Below are 23,321 nucleotides of genomic sequence, written 5' to 3'. Positions count from 1 at the left end.
CTGTCACTCACAGCCAGACCAGGGCTTCCATAGGCTTCCTGGTGTTAGTGGCACTGGGCTGCTGTAGCTGGTCTAATTCAAGCCATCATTCATAGATTAAATCTGAAGTGGCTGTTTGAACTAGACTTGTTTTCTGTGAAAACTGTCACATGGGCTGAGAAAGCAATGGGATTTACAGGGAACACCCAGGGACTTGTTCTGGTGCAATTCCAGGTGGCCCCAGGAAAGGCAGCGAGCTGCTCTGCGAGGGAAGCTGGGATTGCTGTGGAGTTTTTAGGCTGAAAATCTCTGAGGTTTGATTTAGGGCTGAGCTCACAGTGAGGCTAACAAGACCACTGATAAAGCCTCTCCCTTGACTCTTCAGTTTCATGACCACTGGTAAAGCCTCTCCCTCGACTCTTCAGTTTCACGATGTTTTTAAGTACACAGTTCCAGGTCTAGGTGGAGTTAGCTGATGGCATAAAACGTTATTGAAGCATGAGCTGGAGTCAGCGAGACATAAAGGTCAGCTACGATTTGTTTTCTTTGTTTCAACTTCCTTTAGCCAAACCCATGACTGATCTGAAAGGAGTGGAGGCAGCAGCAGTCCCACACACCTGGCCAAGATCCGCTGGGAAATGCAACTGTGGAGCTGTGGGGAGAAAAAGAGGGAAGAGTAAGGAAGAGGAGAGAAGAGGTGCGGAAGACTCCCTGCTAATCTCAACAAGCAAGTCCCACTTTAACTCCACTAACACAGAAAGCAGTAACAGCAGTAGCTCATCATCTGAAGACTGTGACATGAAATTTATCTTTTTTCATTGCTTTCACAGCAATTTTGCACTGTGTTTGATAGCTGATGTGCATATCCAAATTCATGCAGCCCTACCACCCCTCTCCCTCTGCCTACTCACACTCACCCACGCTCTTCTGCGTGTGACTCAGGATGAAAAGGGGTTTAGAAAGATGCAGGGAACGTTTACAAGCCACCCACAATTTCACCCCCAGCCTGGATGGCCACGTTAGCACATCCAGGTTGCATTCTGAGGCAAATCCTTGGGACAGGCTTTTTTTTTGTCCCCTGCCCAGCCAGGCACAGAGCAAAGCTGCACCAGCTCTGCCTCACTGTTTCCTGCTGGCTGAGCATTGCAAGGCCAGGTTTGCTTTAAGACAAGGTGAATTTCCCAACTTCTTGCTCGATGCTTTGTCCACGTCTCAGTGCAAGAGTGGTCACTGCAGCAGACCCCAGAGACCTCCTGCATATGGCCTCACAATAAGGAGGTCACTCGGTCACACTGGGCAGTGTAGGAGGGTGGGAGACGTTTGCAAAACAGCCACAGCCTGTCCCATTCAGCAGCACCAGCAAAAACATGGTGGTGTGAAAGTCTGTGGCTTTTTCTGGGCTGGTTTGAGTTCGGTGTGGAGGCTTGAGCCTGTGAACTCTCCAGCAAAATCTTTGCGGCACGGGGGCACAAAACGAGCAGCACAAAAATCCCCCCAGCAGCAGCTGCCAGGGACTGACAGGGACAAACTAACCAGGTTTGGGTGACAAACCAAAGCCAGTCTCCCCCCTTAACACGGCTGCTGAGAAGCCATTTAGGGGAGTGTGTCACCACTAACATCATCCTGTTTCCATGGAGACCAGATTAACAGAGCTGTCGAGAGGAGCTGCACTCCTAATCTCTCCTGGAGAAAAGAGCTTGCTGATACAAGAGACTTTTAAACATCTTTAATCCAAATTCAGGGTTTTCCTTTCCATGTTCTCTCTAATCCTTCTAGAGGTTACCAGCCCCTCTCAGGCCCAAGCCCAGCACAATAACATCAAACAGTGCAGTCACCCACAGCCTCTGCAGTCCCTCGCTAATATAAAATTTGCTATCTCTCTCTCTCCAAAAGTTTGGCTGTCTTAAAAATAACAATTTTCCCAGCCCATCATGTGCAAGGGTCCTGAAAAATGATGTCTTCATTGGTGCACTCAGCCTGTTTTCTGGAGAGGGAATTAGGCCCTGAGGACAGAGATGGAGGCACCTTCCTCCATCAACAAAAAGACGCAGGTCCTGCTTTCTGCATTGCAGGAGTCACTTTCCATTGGCTTTTTTCTCCTGAGCTTTTGCCTTTCCTGTCTTACATCCCAGATAAGAGCAGATCCCACAAGAACACTGGATAATTTGCCCAGTGGAATGGTGCACTGCAATTGCACAGCTTAACCTAAGGATTTATGGAATCACAAACTGGTTTGGCGTGGAAGGAACCTTAAAGACCATCTGGTCTACCCCACCTGCCATGGGCAGGGACACCTTCCATTACCCCAGGTTGCTCCAAGTCCTGTTCAGCCTGGCCTTGGGCACTTCCAGGGATCCAGGGGCAGCCACAGTTTCTCTGGGCACCCTGTGCCAGGGCCTCACCACCCTCACAGGGAAAGATTTCTTCCTAATATCTGATCTAAATCTACTCTCCTTCAGCTTAATGTTATTCCTTGTCAAAAATCCCCCTCCACCTCTCTTTCTCTCTCCCTCCAGACCCTAGATTTACTTCTGTTTTGGGAGGTAGGACCATAGTTACCCTGTTCTCTACTTCTACCGGCCCTGCAGATTTAAATGCAGCAGAACGAGGTCGGCTTCCCCTCCAGATCTTTTGGGCTTGGTCTGTCCTTTTCCTGATGGGCAATTCATATCTCCAAATGCTCCAGGAGTTCCCATGCCCTCCCTGCCCATCCAAGGCAGGCATCCACATTTTCAATCCACCAGGCAGGGCCTTTGCCAAACAGCTTTTGTTGATTTTTTGTTTTTTCCAGTGGGATTCTCGCTGATTGAGCTTCGTGTACCTCTCCAAGCCTCCAGGCAGGTGGGACACTGCACACAGCCCTTTGTGCTCTCCATTGAGGGCCACACTGAGCACTCCACACTGTGGCTCATAAAGCACTCCAGCTGTGCTGAGTCAGAGCCATTTGGAACATCTCTGCCTGCTAAGCTGAACGAGGCATCAAAGGCTCTGCCACCTTCCTGTTGCTTCCAGAAGTCAAAAGAAATTCCACTACTTGCTTTTCCTTGCCTTTGCTTTACCCCAAAAGCTTGTCAGGGGGATCGTGATAAGGTTTGACAGTGCCAGAATGATGGAGAAGGAGTCAGTGTGACTGGGAAAGTACAGCTCAGTCTCAATTTCATTCCTGCTCCCCTTGCCAGAGGGGCTGGTGATGTTCTGCACACCTGGAGGCATAGCTGTGGCTTTGCACAGCCTTGCCCCAGAGGCCTGAGCTTGTAAATCAGCTCTACTACAACATCTCACCTCCATCAGCCCTCTGGCCCTTCCCTGGGATCCTGCATGTGCTGCTGCCTTGGCACACAACACACATGCAAGCCTGAAGCTTCCCAGAAGCTCTGAAAGAGGCACAACATGGATCTGGGAAAGGCCCGGCTGAGGCACATCTGTGTCCTACAGATGTGTCCTACAGCTGTGGGCAATGAAGGGTTAGTTTCTCTCCAGGCTCTGAAGGCACATCTCTGAAGCATCAGGCTATTTCTGCTCAGCATGTCTGATTTCAGATGAGAGCTCTGCTGTGGGATAGAGCTGGCGTGTGGGACAAGAGGGAATAAAATTATGCACAGGATATTTTGGTGCAGGGTTTCCTACACCTACTTCTATTGTCCTTCTCTGACTGAAGGCTCCATCTGGTACATTCATGGCTGGGCACAGTGGCTGGAGGCCAGCAGAAGGCGGAGCAAGGGATAAGTTAAAGCAGGGTGCTGCAAAGGCTGTGTTCATAATACCTGCAGCTACAGGTGACTGATTTGGGGGGGGGGGGTTATTACTTTTTTTTTTGGGTTGGGTTTGAGGATTTTTTGTTGGGGTTTTGGGAGGATTTTTTGCGTTTTTTTGTTTGATTGGTTGCTTTGGGTTTGTTTTGGGGGGGGTTGCTTGGTTGGTTTTGTTTGTTTTGGGGTGGTTTTTTGGTGTGGTGGGGTTTTTTTTTGTTTGATTTTTGGGGTTTTTTTGTTGGTGGTGGTGGGTTGGGGGATTTTTTTTTGTTTATTTGTTTTGGGGGGTTTTTGTTGTTGCTGTTGGTTGTCCAGATATCAGCCCCTGGGCTCTGCCTTGTATCCACAGCCACTCTGGGCCAGGAGTTTCATCTCCTCCATCCTACCCCTTGGGCCGGTCCCTCTGAACACCTGCTGCCCAAAACAGAAGACAAAACTGAGGAATGCTATTACTGTTGTTGTTATTATAATTAATTATTATTAATGTTTGGAGCAAACAGGCTCTTCTGTCCCCACCAAGGCCATGTGTAGAGGCCCAGTGACCACAACCAGGGACTTTCAGGAAGGATGACCTGTGGTGTCTATTGAGGCCAGCACTGCCCTGGGGGTGTCAGAGGAGCGTGGGGGGCAGGAAGGGGTTGGGCAGGAGCTGTCCTGAGCACGTCCTAGGTTAAAAGATGTAACCAAAAGTATGTATTCTATCACCATCTTCATAAGCTGTTAAAACCAGCTGAGGCAGTGCTCTTTATCTCTTCCATGACTCATCCCTGATAACTCCCTCCGGACAGATATCTTCTGTTAATGAGCCAGCTGCTAAAAGCAGGTGGGGCAGTGTTCTTTATCTGATACCTCCCACCAGGAGATATCTTCTGTTAATGGGCCATCAGGGCCTCATTGCATGACTCATAAAATGACACCCTCCCATTATGAGATGCTCCGCCCAGGGGGAGGAACCAAGCATTCCTAGCTGGATATAATCCGAGGTTTGGAACACCACTAGCCTTGCCTACTGGATTCCCAGAGGACTAGAGCTGCGTAACCACTGCTGGACCTTCAGAGGAGCATCAGACCCTTCCACAGGATCTCCACATCAACGGGATTGTTACAAAAAGGATAGGATATTGGATTTTAGAAGTAGTAAGGCTAAGGCTCTGCTAGGCTGTAAGGCCTCAGGTGTAGAAATAGTTCTCTTGGGAAACAGGAATGGAATGTGCTGGGTGGGGAAGTTAGGAGTAGTGAATTAGCTGGGCATGGAGAACATGTCTAAAAGTAAATAGTTCTGGGTCGATATATGTTGCATGCAAGGGGGATTTCAGTGGTGGGAGTTTGTTGAGCATTATCTAAGACTAGACAACCATGAAGATATACGGCTTGGGGTATGATTATCAATTGTTAATGTTTTGTATGTGTGCCAATGTTTGAAACTGTATAAAGAGCTGAGTGAAATGATAGGTCTTTGGGAAGCCTGATTTGGGACACCAGGCCCCAGGTCCCCGGGCCCTGAATAAAGCACCGCATAAACCGACTCTCTGTTGGTTTGTGTTTGTGGTCGGTGGGCAACAGGATTGCAGCCACCATTTGTTGGGACTGCTACCACCACCCTGCCCGGCACGGTGTCACGTTGTATCCTGACTCTGGCAGTTTAAGCCAGTGTTTCTGTATTTTTGCCTTTATCTTAATTTTCCTATTAAACGGTAATTCTGACTTGGGATCTCCCACTGGTTTGCTTTCTACAGCACCCCACACGGGTGAAGGGGATGGCACCGCCTTCCTCCCCGCGCCTTTCGGAGCCGGCAGAGCAGGAGCAGCGCTGTCCAAGGTGCTCGGGCACCTTCCTGCCACAGCCGGGCTGGGTGCAGGGGACAGCGAGCGGGGACTCTGCTGAGTCGGCCCCGGCTGTCGGGATGATGTGGCTCCAGCGGGATCTGTCACGCTCCGCCACCATGCCTTGTTTTTGCTGGCGGGCAGGAGCTCAGCCACGGACAGGCAAACCAGGGGGAGGGAAGCGGGGAGGAGAGGGGCCAGACGAGATAAATAGGTAGCGTGAGGATAATAAAGGAGGACAGCTGGCCTAGAAAACTCGAGAGATAAATCGTGAAGAGGGGGGGAATCCTGAAACTAATTCCAAAGCGTGAGGGTCCTGCTGAGCCCGCAGGAGAGAGGCACCTGGTGGCAGCCACTCCCTCTGTGACTCCTTGGTGCCTAGCATTCCTGGGGCCAGCACAGCCACGGCGGACAGCTGCCACAGCCCTTCACATCAGCAGGGTTAAAGCCATGGAAAAGCAGGGGGCTTTCCCCAGGAGCAGGGGACCTGCTGGGCAGGACAGGGGTGGCTGCTCAACCCTCAGCACAGACCCATCAACCCGGGCTGTGCCGAGGCTCTGCCTGCGTGGGGGATGCAGACAGGGCTGAAGGGACCAGCAGGGACTTGTCTTTGCCTCCGTATTCCAGTCCTTTCCTTACCTTGTCTTTTATCTGAGACTCTGAACCCTGCCAAAGGAGCTGGGCAAGTGTCCCTGTACTGCCTTAGTGCAGTACTAAACCCCATAGAGCTCTGTGGAGGCCAGAGATGAGGGCTTGCCACCCTCTCGCTTGGGCCAGTGTGTCCACACAAAGCACCAGCAGTCCCCAAAGCGACTGGGGCTGAAGGATCTTTTGTCATTCAGGTCCTGTGATGCACCACAGCACAAGATGCAGGAAGGTTCATTAACCTCTTCAGTAGCAAAGACACCAAAAAATGCACCCTGCTGCCCTGAGCAGGATCTCACAGGAGGTCCAATGGCCCGGGCAGAGACACAAATCTCTCTCTCAGCTCAGCGTTCTTCCCGTGCAAATGAAGCTGGCACATAAACACTGGTGCGTTCACAAATGGCATCAGCAAGCAAAGTTGCCCAAAGTCGCAAAGAAAGATGGAAGGAAAGTTAGAACAGGGTGAAACAAGGGACCAGTGAGCAGCTCATGCTTTCCAGACTGACAGAAAAAAATGAACTACGAAAGAAAACAGAGCCCAGCCTTTATTCCTTTCCAGCCACCCTGTCCACAAGCCTCTCTCCCAGCATGGGAAAGGCAGCTCACCCTTAATCCTCCCCACAGATACTCACAGCCCTCCCTCCAGCGCCTGGAGCCCGGCTCGGGGAAGTGCAAACAGCCGCTGCAAAGTCAGAGCTAAGTGGCAGCTTCCCATTTCCCCAGCTCTAATTGCCAGCTGAGCAGACGGTTAATCTCCCAGAACGTGCTGTGATAAGGGTGCTGCTGAGTCCCCGTAATTGCTTAAGAGCTGCCATCGAGGATGCCGGGAATTGCCCAATTATTCTCTCCCCAGTTTCTCCACACCCCACGTTCCCTCCCTCCCCCTCTCTAAGTTTTGTAAATTAGAAAAGAGCTGCTTTTTTTTTTTTTTTTCCCCCCTCTCTCTCTCTCTCAAAAACAGCTGGCACAGGATTTCTCAGCAGTTCAGTAGGGATGAAGAGATTATATCTGGGCTGCCTAATCCTGTATGGGCAGGGAGAAGAAAATGGGGGGAGCAGCCAGTGGGGATCCCACTGGAAGCAAAGGGGAGGGAAGGTTGCACTCACAGGTGATGCCTTGAACAGAATTCATCCCAGCAAGCCAGCACTGGCCCTGAGTATAAATCACATCCCATTTCCAACTCCTCAGTGGCTCTATTGAGCAATAAATCAGCTCCTCGTCCAAGCTGGCTGAAACATTCACACTCTCATGGTTACCTTACTCAGTGCTGAAAAGTTAAAACCTTCCTGCCAAGGCCAGCAGGCTGGGGAGAGTCAAATATCCAAATCCCCTCAGAGCTCAGCAATGAAAAACACAACAAAAAAAATAAAAGCCAAAACCCACAAGACAGAAAACAACTGAACTGCAGATCACCTGCACACCTCCATTTGTTCAGCTGTTTTTCTCCAGATGATGCAGTGGGCCAAGAAGTCATCTGGTATCATCAGAGAGGCAAACAAGCCAGGCCACTGTCTAATCCAATGCTAATATACACACAGAGGCAGCAGGACTCAGCTCCCAGCCCTTGGCTATCTTTGCAGCTGTTTAAAGCTTGGTTTGCTCCCTAAATGCTTCATGACTGTCCCTTAGATGCCACTTTTAAGCCCCAGAATGGCAGCTCTTTGAAATTACAACACAGGCAGAAGTCTGCGATGCCACCAGAAGGATTGAGGGACTTAAAAGTCCTTTAATTTTAATGGGATCAGGTTTGTTCTTATGTAAAGAGTTCCTAGAAGTTTGGACACAGACACATTAAAGATGCAGCACCTCCAGTCTGGGTCACTCAGGTGGGTTTTGGCTCCTTTTTGTGCTCTGCACTGTCAGCTCGTGTCCTAACCCAGCTGCAAACCACAACGACCACAGCATCTCCACCTCCAGCACATCTGCAAGTGGCTCTCCATCCCACAGCCCATTCCTCCTATTCCACCCATTCCAGACCTAGATGGCACAAGGCAGAACAACTGTAATACCAGTTCCCACACTGGTTTAGCTTTGGAAACCCCTCAGTGTCCCCTCTCAGCTGGATGTGAGTTAACACTGACCCCAAAGCCACTGAGCACAAATCCACCCCATCCCACTCATGGCAAGCTGGAAAGTGAGATGAAACAACAGAGGATGGAGATTCTCAGCAAGGAGGGAAAAATTGGAGCAGAACAGGAGAAAAGATGACTTAAAATCCCACAGTGCACCTTCAACTCAATGAATGTCCCCCATCATGTCACAGGAGAAGAGTCAGGGGTCACTCAGGCAGATCTGAGCTGGAAGTTAATTTAATGAGTGGGCAATAGGCTGGCAAATTTGCTGATCCCTTAATACCCACACATTCACTCATAGCTTTGATATAAGCTGCAATTTGACATATAAACAAAGGTATAACAATGAACACAAAATGATTAACAAGACTAGAATTAGGTGGAACATCTAATTCATAGCTCCCATGACCGTTGGTGACCACCTGAGCAGATTTTCTCACCAGTGATGTTTTCCAGCTTTCTCCACTCCAGCTGGGACATGGTGGGTTGTGACTGCATAGTTAAAGTTGCACCCCATGATTTTAATGAAATTACAGATACAGATATTTGAGGGATTGTGTATGTCCTCTATAAATAAAGAATAGCAAAAGGCTCTCTTGCAAACACATCCATTCCCAACATATCCAAGTACAGTGTCAGAGGTCTCCCTGGGATGTATTTCAAAATGACAAACATTTTGTTCAGTGTCAGGACAAATGTCTTGGGTCTTAACAGTATTACATTCACAAATAAATCCTTGTTGTTTCTGCACTACCCATGTGGCAGCAGTGGCAGTTTGCCATTTGTTCCCATTTTGCTGGGCCCATTCTCCAGCTTCTAACAGAGTACAATTCCATGCTGATTCAATCCCAGCACAATGATTTGGCTTATAGGATCATTTACATTGGAAATCACCTCTAAAATCATTGAGTCCAACCATTAAACATTGCATATGGTTAAGACAAAAGCTGGGGCCCTACTGCTGGTGGGGTCATAAGTGAAGTTTACTAGATACTACCAAGACTAGAAATACTTTTTGAATTAAAATAAATATTTTTTGAAAAATTTTTAATTGATTTTTTTCCCCAAATTACCTTTTGAATCTCAGTGAGTAAGGTGCCCTCATCATCTTCCCTTATAGCTATTGCTGGAGAGGATTGCACCTGCAACTGAGCTTGGATACAGCTAAGAGCTGTGGAAACGTTATTCTGGGTGATGCCAAGTGCATCTAGAATTAGGTGGGTGTCCTTTTTCCTTAATTCTTTGCCATTTAGACAATATACCAGCCAAGAGCCATTGACCAGTCCCTAATGTCAACAACAGATTTTAAAGGGTGTTCTTGCTCATACAAATCACTTGTTGCCAAGCTTAATTTATTTTCCAAAACATCAGCATCCGTGCTGTTTATTGAATGCTCCTAATCCTGTCCCTGGGATGCCAGTCACACCTCTCCTGGCTCATTTTAGAGAGGTGAGGGCTCACCTGCCCAGCTCTGTGAGCAGCCTGTACAGATGTATTTAGGAATGATAAGCAGGAAGGTTTAAGCACAGAGATATTAACCTGCAGTGACAGTTCCACTTGCCTGAGGCGCCATAATGGATTAAGTATCACTTATTACTGGCCTGTCATTTTAATACCATTGGGCTCAATTTCAGAAATCTGTGTTCCAGTCAAGGTTCCAACAAGGTCCAAGGGGTAGTAGGATACAGGGTGGGGGGTAAGGTAATTTTTGCTGTGCTGATATAAACAATCCCAGTTTCAATTCAATTATCTCCAACATAAATAGATACATTATGTCTGATAATATTTCTCTTTTCATGTATTCCTCTGATGTAGGACTCATTGAACAGCCACCAGCCTGGTTAGATCTATACCCCTTTTCAAAGGAACCACACTGAAAACTAAGCAAGTACATTTCCACTTCATTTTTTGGGTTTTGTCTTTCACATGTTCTGCTTACATCTCCCTCTGCCAAATCCACGTTAATGGGCGGGACTCCTAAATTTGTACAATTACAGCTTGCCTTTTAGTGATTGTCATGGCAATGCACTCAGGCTTAAACACGATTACAACCATTACCACACTGATTTGTACAAATAAAAGACCTGGGGGTTTTCACCCCATCCCTCAGGCTTGTTGATGGATAAACTAGATCTGGGTCACATTGCTGGGCTTTGGTACTTTGGTATAACCCAGGGTGGTTCCTGGAAAGGGAAATCAGACAAGTCTCAGTGGGGATACTCCAGACTGGTTACCCCTTCTAGGTGATGTTTATCTCCACTGTTCCCTTTGGTTGATCTCTTTTCATAAGGGAATAGATTTTTTAAAGACATGGGTTTGCCTTATTAGTGGGGCTTCAAGGCCTGGGGGCCTGTGGGAGCTGAGAGAGAGTAAAAAGGTGTTTAATGAATATATAGTATGGATATCAGGGGTTTACCTCATCTGCCAGGGTCTATTCCCTTGCACAGTAAGCTGCTCAGTGTGTGACAGAATGGGATTCATTGTTAGAATCTGGTTGCCCTGTTGAAAACACCCCTGGCCCCCAAAAGCCCTCTGCTTCACCTTGGGTTTAATATGATCTCCCCCAGTTAAAGAGACCACAAATACCCAGTTCCACTCTTGCCAGGCTTCTGGCCATATTTTTCTTGCAAATTATCCAGTTGAAGAGAGTCCCACAGAATGGCTCTGGTGGTATTTCTTTAGTTATCCCCTTGGGGCCCAAGGGACACTTCAGTTTTAATGAGAGGAGCCACCTCAAACTGCAATTCACCTAATTCACTCTCTTCATTACTCTCATCCCTGAATTCCCAGTCAGGGTCCCTCTATATATCTCCATTCCAATCTTCTGGGGATGCAATTAACTAATGGATCTTTATGGGGCCTGTGGGATCAGGGACCCAATTTATCATAAATTCTAGCTTGTCCTCTACTCTTTTTCCTTCCGCCCAGCCCAGTTGTTTCTGCAATTGTTCTATTCACAGAGGTAACAGCATTTCTTGCTGCTTTCTTTGTTAAAACTCATCTTGTAACATTCCCATTTCCTTTTCTTTGTATTCCTTACAATGGTACGCTGCTGCCAACCACATCTTGCATATTATTCCCTTCACCATTTTTCAGTTCCCCTCTCATGCAGTTTAACTGTTCCTCTATCTTTACCCCAATTACTCCAATTTTTCAACACTCAAGCCTCAAAAAGTCTTGGAGAAGGTCTAATTCCATGCCTCCCTAAACAGCCAGTAATTGAATCTGCCACCCTACTGACTGTGCCAGTTTTGTCACAGGAGAAGAGCCAGAGATCACTCAGGTAGATCTGAGCTGAGAGTTGGTTTATGGAGTTCTAATCAGCAGATTTAGGTGTGCAAATCCCAGTCCTGCCTTCCACCTGCATACAGCAGAGACAGCCTCCCAACTGCTGTGCTCATCCCAGAGCTCCCACACTCCATTAAAAAATGGAATTCATTCCCATCCAGCCCCTGCAAAGCAGAAGCACCTCTGGCCCTTTCCAATCCCCAGCATCAGGGTTTCCCCTGCTGAGGAGCCAAACTCAGCCCTAAAACCAACCAAAATCCCAGAATCCCAGTTGTCCTTGCATCCTCCAAGGGATCATGGAAGCTAATTCCTGCATCCCACCAGATAAGGAAGGGAAAACAGGAATTCCAAAATCAGGAAATCATTTAGAACCTCAGAACACCAATAATTCCCTAAAATTATGGCCATACCTTGTTTGTTTAGGATTCATTCCCATCGATACAACCTTTGGAAAAATGCACCTGTACCTCCCAAATCCAGGGGATTTGAGAATCTCTTCCATGTGGCAGCAGCTGCACACCCCCGATCCCATCCCTTCCTCAAGAATGGATTCCCATCCCAAGCCACCTGGGTCCCCTTCCACCCCACAGAGGACACCAGGAGGTGACAAATGCTTCTCTTTATTGGGATTGGGATCACGAGGACATTCCCAGAGGGCAGAGCCTTTTCCAGCACATTCCCAGGAGCATTCCCAGGGCAGTCAGGCTCAGCAGAGCAGCCGCTGCCAGCAGGAGCCCCTGCATCACCACAGGAATTCCACCAGAGGCACCTGGAAAGGAAAAAACCCACTCAGCACTCATTTATTGGCTTCCCAGCCTCCATCCAATCCCTTGGGCATCTTTGGGAAGGAGCTCCCAGAGCAGCTCTGGGGGGTAGTTCCAGGAAGTCCCTTTGTGAAATCACTGGGAATTCACAGCGGGATCAGCCCCCGGGTGAGGCCTGGAGATGCAACCCCACAAAGACCCCACAATAACTCCTACCCTGGGGGGTGTTCCCAGCTGATCCCAGACTTCCAGAGGGGCTCATTAATCCCTGAGCTGGCTCCAGGATGAGCAAGGGTCCCACGGAGACATCAGCCTCAGTCGGCCCTGAGGGCCCACCTGGAAAAAGATGGGAATGAGTTCCCAGGAGAGGGAATTCCTGCTCAGGCTGGAATTTGGGAATTAGAGGAAGATGGACACTGAAAGGGCAGAATTCCAAGGGTTTTAAATGCAAAGACACAGTCAGGATAGAATCAGGGAATGGTTTGGGATGGAAGGGACCTCAAAGGCCATCCAGTGCCAGGGCAGGGACACCTCCCACTACCCCAGGTGGCTCCAGCCTGGCCTGGGACACTCCAGGGATGGGGAACAGTGCCAGGACATCCCCACCCCACAGAATTTTTTTCCAATATCTCCCCAAAATTCCCCTTTCCTTTTCAAGTCCCATCCCTAACGACACCAGAGAGGAGCCGGGATTATCCTTTAACTGTGGCCCGAGGGGCCCTGGGGACACCTTTGGGACACACCTCGCTGGCTGGGATCATCCCTCCTCACACGCCTGCCAATCTGTGCAGCCGGAGCGCGGAATTCCTGGGAATGTCCTCCAGGAGAGGGACAGCTGCCGGTGTCACAGCAGCTGCAGATGGCCGCGGTGCCCTCCAGAGGTGCCCACCTGGAACAGAATCACCTGTGACCCCCCTGACATGGGCAGGTCCCCCCTCCCCGCACCAGGGACACTCACAGGCCGCTGGCTTTGCTGAAGGAACAGGCTTTGTTCCAGGGATTTGGGGCCTGGGCCACCGGGGACACTCGCAGGTGGCAGCTGATGTAGAGCTGGCAGGGGAAGGCCAGGAAAATTCATTAATCTTGGAGATTTTTAAGCCTTTTTTCCATGGAGGAATGGGGAAAGGAGGAGGAAGAGGGGTGGAAACAACACCTCACCAAATTCCCGGCGTCTCCTGCAAATTTGAAGGCATCCACCAAGAACCGCAGCGACTCTGGCCGGGGCCGAGGGGACACGAAGGCTGAGCCAGTGTCATCTGCCCTGCCGTCCACCAGGCACCTGGAGAAAGACCAGGAATCATTCAGGATTCTCCCCAGGAATCCAGGATTCTCCAGACAGCCCCAGAGCCCGGCCTTACCCGCCCAGGTCGATGAAGGCGTAGCGGGGGGACGAGCTCCTGTTGGGGGTCACAGTGGCCACACACTGATCCACGAAGAGCCGCAGGGGCACGTGGCCCTCTGAGGTGACATCAGCCTGGAAGCGGAGGCTGTCCCCAAGCTGGAAGCTGTTGGAGAGCCTCTCCCTCCTCCAGTCATCTGGAATACAGATCCCAGGGGATAGCGTCACTTTGGGGACCTCTTAAATGCGCGGCAACACCCATGGGGTGGATTGGGGGGGGATTTTGGCTCTGTTGGAGCTCTCAGGATGTCCCCAGGAGGTGGGAGCTGGGGGACACAAGGCTGCCAGGGCCGCACCCACCATCCATGAGGCGCAGGGAGAAGCGGAGCCGCTCCTGGGCTGCCACCGTGGAGTGGAACGGGGCCCACGTGGGGTGCACGGCACCGCTGCTCACGTTGCTCTTCCTAAAGGGAAGCAATGGGAATTGCCAGGGATGGCACTGCCACCTCAGGGCAGTGGCAGAGTGGGGACAGCTCCTGCCGCTCACCTAGGGTAGTGACACTCAATGAGGATCTCAGCCGGGGTGGCCCTCACGATGAGGGGGTTGCCGGAAGGGGTGGGTTTGTAGAAAAGGGTCGTTCTGTAGATCAGGGAGTCTGGGGTCACCTGGAAGGAGGATTTGGGAGACAGGAAAAATCAGGAAAATGAACTCGGCACCAGCAGGGACTGTGCCGGGACACAGAGGCCATGCTCCCAATCCTATAGAACACCACAGAGCCCTGTGCTGGCACCACAGCAAGGCACCAGCCTGAAGGAGATCACAGAGCCTTCAGGACCCGTTACCCCATAAATTCCTACATCCAAATCCCACTGATGAGCTTGTACCTCATCCACTGTATCCACACCCCAAAATCCACCCCTGCTCCGGGCACTCCTCACCCCAAACCCGCCAGCACCAGGGCACCTCTAGAGGTGACACCTTCACCACCCAACCCCGGCCCCGATGCCCCCTCACCTGCAGGGTGCTGCCACACTCGTGCAGCGCGGCCACGAAGGTGACAAAAGGCTGGGCGGAGTTTGGGGACAGAGGCGGGCAGGAGGCCGTGCCCAGGCTCAGCTCCGCTGCCCGCACCGGGCGCCCGGTGCCGAAGAGGTCCCTGCGCACGGTGACCGCCAGCTGCCCCTCCTGGCACCGCACGGCCACCGCGGGGCGCGGGGCCAGCGCCCGCAGCTGCGACAGATCCACCCGCGCCCAGGGCTGCGACACGGCGGGGACCCGGCCCCGGGAGGAGTCACCCCGCAGCCGCCACGTCCCGGAATTCCTCGGGGGAAAACCCCAGGGATCGGAGGATGCGGCCGCAGCCAACATCCAGCAGAGCAGAGCGACCCCAAAGCAGCTCCCAGACCCCATCCTGGCCCCAGGAAAAGCAGCGCATGGAAGAGGGGGTTGCTTGGGAGCCTTTTATGGGAGAGTTCCCGGGGAATCCCAGCCGGGATAACGGGATCCAGCTGCGGGATCGCCGCCGGGATAACGGGATCCAGCTGGAGATCCCATTCGGGATTACGGGATCCAGCTGGGCCCATCCCTCCCAGGGGGTGATTCCCTCCCCTTGCAGCCGGGAATTGTCCCGTTTGTCCCATGTCCTGCCCGGCTGCGGTGGCATCAGTGCCACCCGTGTCCCACTCCTTGAGCCGGAGCCGATTTTGGCCAGCGAGGCTCTCCCGGACATTTCCCCCCTGATCTTTCCGGGAGTTCCCCAAAATCCAGTCGGTGCATTCAGAACTGGGGATGTGCCAACCCCACTCGAGAGCTTTGGGATCCGCCCGTGCTCGATTTCCCGGGAATGCGCTCCAGGGAATTGCGCCTGGCTAATGAGGGCACCATAACGAGCTCATTTGCGTAGAGAGCAGAGGGGTAGAACACCAGGGAATTCCTGGTGGGAATTCTCGACTCAGGTCCTGCTGTCCCCTGCAGCATCCATAATGTCACTCCCACATTCCCACATCCCCCTCTTGCACCATCCCGGTGTCCCGGCATTGCCCCGGGTGTTTTTAGGGATGATGAATAAATGATGGGACACGAAAAACCGCTCCAGGCCTCTCCATGAATTCCGCAGGAATGGGGCAACTCCCAGCCTGGCTCATCCCCAGGCTGCCCTGGAATGCTTTATCCAGGGGGATGGGGTTGCTCAGGGGGCTTCAGAGGGATCCAGAGGGATGGGAGGGGATGTTCCTGCTTCCAGAGGGATCCATGGGGATGGGAGGGGATGTTTCTGCTTCTCACAGCCCCATTCGCCATCCCAGAATCAGGAATGCCTCTGGAAACCCAGGATTTGATCTGCCCAGCCTCTGTGGGACCCAGGTCTCCAGGGATGGGTGCCTGCTCCCAAAGCTCCATTCCTGCTATTCCAGAGGGAATGATCCAGGATCCCAAAGAGCCCCACAAAGACCCATCCCCAGCTTTCCCTCTCCAGAGCTGATTTCTCACCCCCTGGAGCAGCTCAGCACCTTTGTAGGCGAAGGTCCCAGCCCTGTGGGTCACTCCATGGTCAGTGCAACAGCCCCAAGAGATCTTCCACCCTGAGAGGTGCCTCCAGCTCCCGAGCAGCCAAGTCCTGCCCCACGGGGTCACTCAGGTGGATACAGGAGCAGAGTTCTGCCCAGGATGAAAAGATCACAGCACTTCCATTTCGCACAAACACACAGCTGAGCCCTCCCCGAGCCCTCCCTGAGCCCTGTCCTGCTGTCCTGCTGCTGCCCTCCACCCCAGGGGCATTTCTGCACCGCTGCTCCTGGGCGATGCTTCGGAGAGCCGGCCCTGCGCTCCTGCTGCCTCCTCCTGCCACGCAGAGCCTCGTGCTCTTCTGTGTGGATATTACACTTGGCTGCCCCTCGGGAGCTCCACTAAAGCCTTTCCACAGCTGCTCCTCGTGCAGGAGCCCGTGTGTGGGGCAGCAGCAAGGCAGGAGACCATATGCTCCAGCACGGGGGACAATGAGCCACTCACTGAGACGGCGCGGCTGTGATGAGCCATTGTCATGACTGATGGCACGAGGACTCTGGGGGAGCAGATTTTCACAGCAGATAAGCCCTAATGAACAGAGAAATAACTTCCCGTGATGATGGAGATGTACACGGTTCCGAAAGCCACGGTCCTGCGAGGAAGGAAACACTTGATTGCCAGCAAGGCCAGGGGGCTCTGCTACCCGGGCAGCAGAGCTGAGAAAATCTATCTTCCTGCCAGCCTTGGGAGTGGGGAATGAGCCAACACTTCAGTGGAGGAGGAGGAGGAGGAATAAGAGCACAAGGGGTGGCAGTGGAGCAGAACAGGTTCACAGGGCTGGGGGCTGCACATCTGCCGTGGTGCTGCAGCCGCCAGAAAACCGTGCGGCTAAAACGCATCTCCTGCAGCACCCAGAACCCCCTGCAGAGGGGAAACCGAGGCACAGAGCCAAGGAGTCATTCCAGCAGAGCTGGGCACCCCCACACTAGGGAAAACTTCAAAACTCAGTATTGGTCTTTGTACCTCACAAGTTCGTTCCCATAAGGAAACTCTGTTGGCTGATATTGGCTAGAGCACATGCCACAGCCTTCCCCAGTGTCCAGGAGGAAGCTTTTCCACAGGAACTGCTGCTGAGCCACCTCTTATTAGAATTTACTACGGCTCTGCCTGGAAGCTGCCCTGTGCTTTCTATTTTTAGCTGCAGGCAGACCTATTCATATCAGTCAGTGCTGAAACCCAGGCCCTTCCACAGCTTTGGTGCAGTAATTCAGGGACATGCATGAAGCCAGGTTCCCAGCTTTGAGGACAGCTCACCAGGACAAATAATAAATCCAAGAGCTGAGTGCTCCCAAGGCTGGGGGGACACAGGGTGTGCTTTGCTAAAGGCATTCTCATCACACACATTTATTCCACGGGATCACACCACTACTTATGTGCAGAGAAAATCATGGGCTTGAATGTGATTTACCAGCTCATAAACTGCAAGGAAAGCGGGAGAAATGGGGTGAGAGAGAGGAAGGGTCCAGGAGAAGTGGAAACAGCTCCACAAGGTTCCACACTGGTGGTGGTTTCCCTGCCTGTTAATTATTTTATCTTAAAACGCTTTTAGAAGAGAGGGAATTCATTAGTGCTTAACACAGAACACGTAAAAAATGTGTGCTTTTACAGCTGGTCACAGTGGACATACAGAGGGGGAATCTCAGAGGTCTGCAATAACTCAGGGTGATCAGAGTAAACCAATGCAGCAGCAAGATGCAGATGTTTGGTGCTGGAGCTCCCAATCAGCCAGACCTTGTTCTCATGACTCTTCATCACGCTTCCCCTTTCACGTGTGTGACAGCACGTGCCAGATCCACTCAGGTAACTGACAGTCTGACAAATGGAAAAGCTCTCAGCAGTGAGACTGATACACACCTCCTCCACAAGAGCACTGACGCTGCCCACTGACATCATCACTACACTTCATGGCAGTTAAACCCAACCTTGACAGAGGAAAGCTGAGCACACACCCAACCCAAAGGCAGCTCTTCCCCCTGCTTGGAGGAGAGTCACAGCCAGACACTGCCAGTCCAGCTGAGAGGCATTTGTATGGGCAATATCTGTGGGTTTAATCCCACCAGTTTTCCCAAGAAGGAAACACCTCACAGAGCAGTTCAGTGGGATTCATCCTTCCTGGCTGCAGTGCCGATTCCTGCTCCTGTCGGCAGCAAGCGAGGAGCCTGAGGCTCTTCTGCTGCAGGGTGCTGCAGTCAAAGAGGTGGCAGGAGGGTCTCCACGCTTGCAGACACTGCTGGTCACTGCCACTGGTCACTCAGGATGGCACTTTCTGAAGGCAGCCCCAGCCTTCCTACCCCAAGGTGTCAGCAGAGCAGATGGAACAAACGGGCGAACGCTGCCTCTCCCATCCATGCACTTTCCAGGAGAAGCAGCGCCAAATTAATGGGCAAAAAGAGCCCCAAACAAAACAGCGAAGTGTGTGAGCATATTAAGTCCTTTTCCATCCCCAGTTTATGCTTCAGCTGCTACCTTGAGACTGGCACAGAAGCCAATGTGCCGTTTGCTTCCCACAGCTCCTGGGATCTCCGTGGCACCATTTACGCTTGGGTAACTCAACTTCTGGAGGCCATTAGGCAGGGTAATTTCACCAGTTCCTGAGCAAATGCCTGGAGGGGTCCTTGCAAAGCCAGCTCAGCACAGCTGAAATATGGAGGAAATGTTCGTTTGAATCCTAAGGAGAAATGTAATGACTGCTTTGTAGTAAAGCACATTCAAATCAGCCCCACTTTGGCTGATCAAGGCACAATCTCATCAGCACTCTCCGAGAAGAAATACTTCTGATCCAGAAAGTGAGCTTAACATCTTTATGGAAGAGTTTTCATCAACTGACAACACCCATTTGGGGAAAAATTAGCTCACAGCATCACTCAGGTGCAGACTTTAAAACAAGGGCATTCTTTTCTACTTTTTTTCACCTTTTTTCCTATTTTTTTTTCTTTTCCGAAAAGGCACTTTCCATTTGACGGGCCCACCTCCACTGAGATGCCAGCTGGCCAAACACATCGAGGGGCTGTGGCCTGTTTATTCATCGATGTGTGGGTGAAAACAGGGCTCTGCAGAGCAGCTTCCACATCTATGTGTGGGTGCTGAGTCCTAACCAGGGTGGTTGGGAGCGATCTTGTTTTCAGGGGTCAGGAAATCGGAACAAGCCCTTGAAAATCCTGGAAGGAACGAGGCCCTGGGTCATCCGGGCCCAGCAATGCTGCACAGAGGGTAAAAACATAGAGCAACCATTCTGTGAACAAGGAACCAGGGTAAGTGTCACTGGTGTCACCAGTTCAGCGGCACCACGAGGAGGAACTAAGTGAGAAATCCAAAGGAAACACTTACAGGTTCACTGGCAGCTTGTGAAGCAGACAGGAGAAATAGTCCCTGGTGGGATATCTGTACTGATGTGCCCAGAAGGATGACACAGGAGGCAGGAGGGATGGTTCCCAGCCCATGCTGGCTGACAAAGCAGCTTTGGAAGTGGCAGTAGCTGGTGATTTGTTGGATCTTACTGTTTTGAGGTGCCGGTCCTCCTCAGCAATGTTTCACGCAGGAGGATGGGTGTGCTCCTCACTCTGCCTTGGAAATGGGAAAACAGAAGCAGAGAGCTGCAGCAATGGGTGAAAACAGCCAAGTTTATCCCATGGCTGATGGATCAGAGCCCGAGCCTGCAGGCTGTCTCCTCCAGCTCCATACCTGTTCCTCTGCCCAGCCAGGCACCTGCAAAGGCTGCTTTCCTCTAGTCCCACTTCTCCTTTCACACCCTGCCTTTGCCACCTGTGCCAAACAGGACAGGAGGCAGGTGGCTTGTTAGAAACCATCCCTGCACCATCCAAACTTGTGAATATGCAAGGCACGCTGCATTTTGATAGATGTCTGGGGACCTGACAGAATTAATGAAAAGAGAAGGAGGCAGGACAAGTATGAAAGGTGCTTGTGAAGAGCAGCAGGCCAGGGTGTGTCAGCAAAAGGTTGAGGGAGCTGCGGGAAGAAAGCAGGGGGCTGTCAGTGCTCCCACTGCTGTCTTATCCGGGCACAGACTGGCACCTGGCCTTGGCAGCTGCCAGCACTTGCGTGCGCTCATCTCTGCGTGTTCCTGTGTGTGATGGCACACAGATGTTCGGCTAACGAGGGGCTGTGTGTCAGCACTGTGCCCTGCGCCGTGCTCGGGCTCAGGCAGGAGCGTATGCCAGCAGAGAGCAGCAAACAAACCCCAAGGAACCCAGTTTCTTCTGTGTGGGACAAAGTGTGGGGCTGACACAGAGCGCCCTGCCCTGTGCCCTTGGGCAGAGTGTCCCTGCAGAGGAACCTGTTGAGGTGGAGGCCTCAGTCCAGGTGTCTTCCCACACCTTTGAACAAAGGGTTCTATCAAAGAAAACCTCATGTGCAAGTTCGGGTGGAACTCAAAAATCCCTGGTCACCCCCTTTTTTCCTTCCCCCTCTCAGGCTCAGTTTAGAGGCATAGAAAGACACAGAAATTAATTTCTGGGCATAGGCAGCGATATGGGATACACATCATAAGGTCACCCCAAGACACCCCCCCTCAGAAAGGGGATCCTTTTTCTGTCTGCCCCAGGCAAGCTCAAACCTCTGCCCCTAAGCAGCGAGTGAGGAAGGAGGACTTGGCCCTCACTTTGTCCCCAGAGCAGAGGGGCTGCTGTTCCTGGGCGGGGAGCTCAGCTCCCAGCTCCAAGGTTAGCACAGAGTGTGATTTGCCTTTGGTAACTCCTACCTACCTTCCCCCGATGTTTAGGGGCTGCTTGATCTGCGTGGGATTTTTTCATCTCTAGCACCGACAATCCTCTGATACTGCCTGTGCTTTTCTTTGACTCTAACCAGAGCCCTGAAGTTGTTTCTCATATCAAACGCTCCCAGTCAATCTGATTTTCAGAAAACACAGCGTGTCTGGGGAGAAACCTGCAAAATATAGAACACGTTCCCCATTTGCATCCAAATGCTGAAAAACCCCATCACTCCTCTATGGCACATCACATCAGCACTATACCCGCCATGAAATATTCATGGCCATTTATTATGATGTGTTTATTATCCTCATAAAACTTTCCAGCAATCAGTTTCTTTATTTGCTCAGCCTGCAGCATGGATGGGTGCTTTTGTGTCTCCTTCAGTGCTGCCAGTGTTTGAATTAATCCAGGGCCCCTGTCACCATAAGAACAACACCACTGCTATCCCGGGCTCAGTCCATCCCAGGCTGCTTCCCTGCTTGTGGCATCAACAGAGCACTAACTGGGAACTGTAGGGTGACCATTACATACTCTGCCTGTATTAGGTTGCTGGAATGGAATGAAATTCAAGCCAAGATTGACTTCTTGAGCCCAGTGTGGCAGCACAAGGAGCAGAGGACTTAAACAATGCTGCCAGTCCTGCTTGGGTTGGGGGCAGTGGGACACAGCGCTGGTCTCACTGCCCATGCACCCTCCAGGTGAGGTTAAAAAAGAGAAGGGAAGCTCTCAGTGAGGACAGCTCCTGAAGGTTTCATGGCAACTGCCAGATTAATGTTAATGTAAGCTGCTAAAAGATTTTCAAATGGATTAGTTGTCCATTTCCTCCTTGGCACCCTGAGGGTCTGGTGCCAGAAGAGCAGACCTGAATCACCTCTGCAACCACAAAGTCCCCTCCTGGCAACAAAGCAGAGGCAAGGGCTGGACCTGGAGGGAGCGTATGAGAAAGACAGAGATACTTTCTGGAACAGATTCAGCTTCTTTATAGCAGTTCTTTATAGCAGGACACTTTTTGTAAGAGTGCCCATTCTGAAAACCTTTTATTCCTCCTGCCAGAGCTTGCGAGCCCTGCCCTTTCCATGAGGAGGGGAGTAAAAAAAGATCTCAGAGGACAGCGAGAGCAAGAGCTCTCCTTTCACAGGGATTGCAAAGCTGAGTCTCAGCGGAGTGACCTTGATACAACCTCTTGCTTCAAACACACAGCAAACATTTCTGCGTTGAACAAACTGCTGCAAGAGGATTCAGGCTCCTCTCTTGCCAATGCACTGGCGCTGCTTTTCCCCAGAGCGCAGTGTCTTCCAAAAGCAAACTGCATCAGCCTCAGAAAAATAAATACATCTACTTTTCACATCATTTCATCTCCTGATAACAGTAATGAACTCAGTCTGTGGCATTACTGGGAATTAATGACTGCCTGCCTCCTGACTCACCAGCTCTTCCCAGGCTATCATAAATTCCCGGGAACAGTTGTGAACCACACATCACCCGGTAAGCTGGAAATAAAGGCCTTGTCCAGAACCCTGGGGCAAACATACAGCGTGCCAGTGCCACCTGGAAGCCTGGGAACGGAGATGAGCTCCCAGATAAACACGCTGCTCTGCCCCGATGGCTCACTGGGGGCGAGCACCGGGAGCTGCTTCCTGGGGGCTCCCTGCAGGATCCCAACCCTGGTTCTGCGTCACTCCTCCAAAATAATCTGGCTGAAAGCAGCACACGGCACCCTTGGGGAACTGATCCTCTGGGTAATTAAACTCACACTGCACGCTGTACCATTAACCTTTTTTCCTGGCTAACTCCTAAGCCTCACGATGCTCTTGTCTGAGAGAGTAAAGAGCCTCTCCGAAGCTGCCCCTGGATGCAGGCACTTCCAGCCCATTATCACATCACCTCGAACCTGCTCTTAATAAACTAAAAGAAGATGCTTCATTACTGAAGCCAAGCTCTGCAGCCCATACCTGCTTGGCTGTCTGTTCTGGTTTGGTCAAATTTAGAGATATATCCTCTGAGAGGAGGCACAACCACCCCTGCCCCCACCAGGTTCAGGAAAAATAAATGTTCCTCGAAGGAAAGTGAAAGAGATAAAAACTATTTATTTAACAAACACACGGGAAAAGGAAAATAATGCTAAATAATAAAATATTTTGCTGTGAAGAAAAAAACCTGGGAAAGTGTCCGAGTCCTCCCTTTGGTCTCCTCGGAGCTGGGGCTTGGCCCAGGGCCAGGCCCTCTGTGCTCGGTGGAAAGTCCTCCTGATGTGTTCTGATATTGAAGCAATCCATAGAAAAAGGGAAAAAATCCGAAATTCCAGGGAAGGAAACAAAGTTCAACTCTCAGTCTCTCTCCGGAGAAAAAGAAACTGAACTGGCTG

General features: G+C 51.2%; 1 protein-coding gene across 1 annotated transcript; it reads right to left on the bottom strand.

The window, feature by feature from the left end:
• Positions 1 to 12,164: 12,164 nt before the first annotated feature.
• Positions 12,165 to 15,111, bottom strand: LOC138110564 (zona pellucida sperm-binding protein 3-like). The gene is made up of 9 exons (XM_069015624.1): positions 14,679 to 15,111; positions 14,211 to 14,329; positions 14,024 to 14,127; positions 13,683 to 13,860; positions 13,483 to 13,603; positions 13,283 to 13,374; positions 13,068 to 13,213; positions 12,541 to 12,660; positions 12,165 to 12,329 (listed from the first exon to the last, which is right to left on the bottom strand). The coding sequence occupies exons 1-9, from the start codon at positions 15,072 to 15,074 to the stop codon at positions 12,196 to 12,198; spliced, it is 1,410 nt and encodes a 469-aa protein (XP_068871725.1). The 5' UTR covers positions 15,075 to 15,111; the 3' UTR covers positions 12,165 to 12,195.
• Between the last annotated feature and the right edge of the window lie 8,210 nt (positions 15,112 to 23,321).

This window comes from Aphelocoma coerulescens, chromosome 4A (assembly GCF_041296385.1).
Source record: "Aphelocoma coerulescens isolate FSJ_1873_10779 chromosome 4A, UR_Acoe_1.0, whole genome shotgun sequence".
NCBI lineage: Eukaryota > Metazoa > Chordata > Aves > Passeriformes > Corvidae > Aphelocoma > Aphelocoma coerulescens.
The sequence above is the reverse complement of the archived record's forward strand: the minus strand, read 5'-3'. Positions and strand labels throughout refer to the sequence as shown.

Coding starts and splice junctions, on each gene's coding strand:
- LOC138110564 (XM_069015624.1), bottom strand. CDS start 15,074: ATGGGGTCTGGGAGCTGCTTTGGGGTCGCTCTGCTCTGCTGGATGTTG. Junction 14,330..14,678: donor AGTGTGGCAGCACCCTGCAG/GTGAGGGGGCAT, acceptor TCCTCCTTCCAG/GTGACCCCAGACTCCCTGAT. Junction 13,861..14,023: donor CTCCCTGCGCCTCATGGATG/GTGGGTGCGGCC, acceptor TCTGTATTCCAG/ATGACTGGAGGAGGGAGAGG.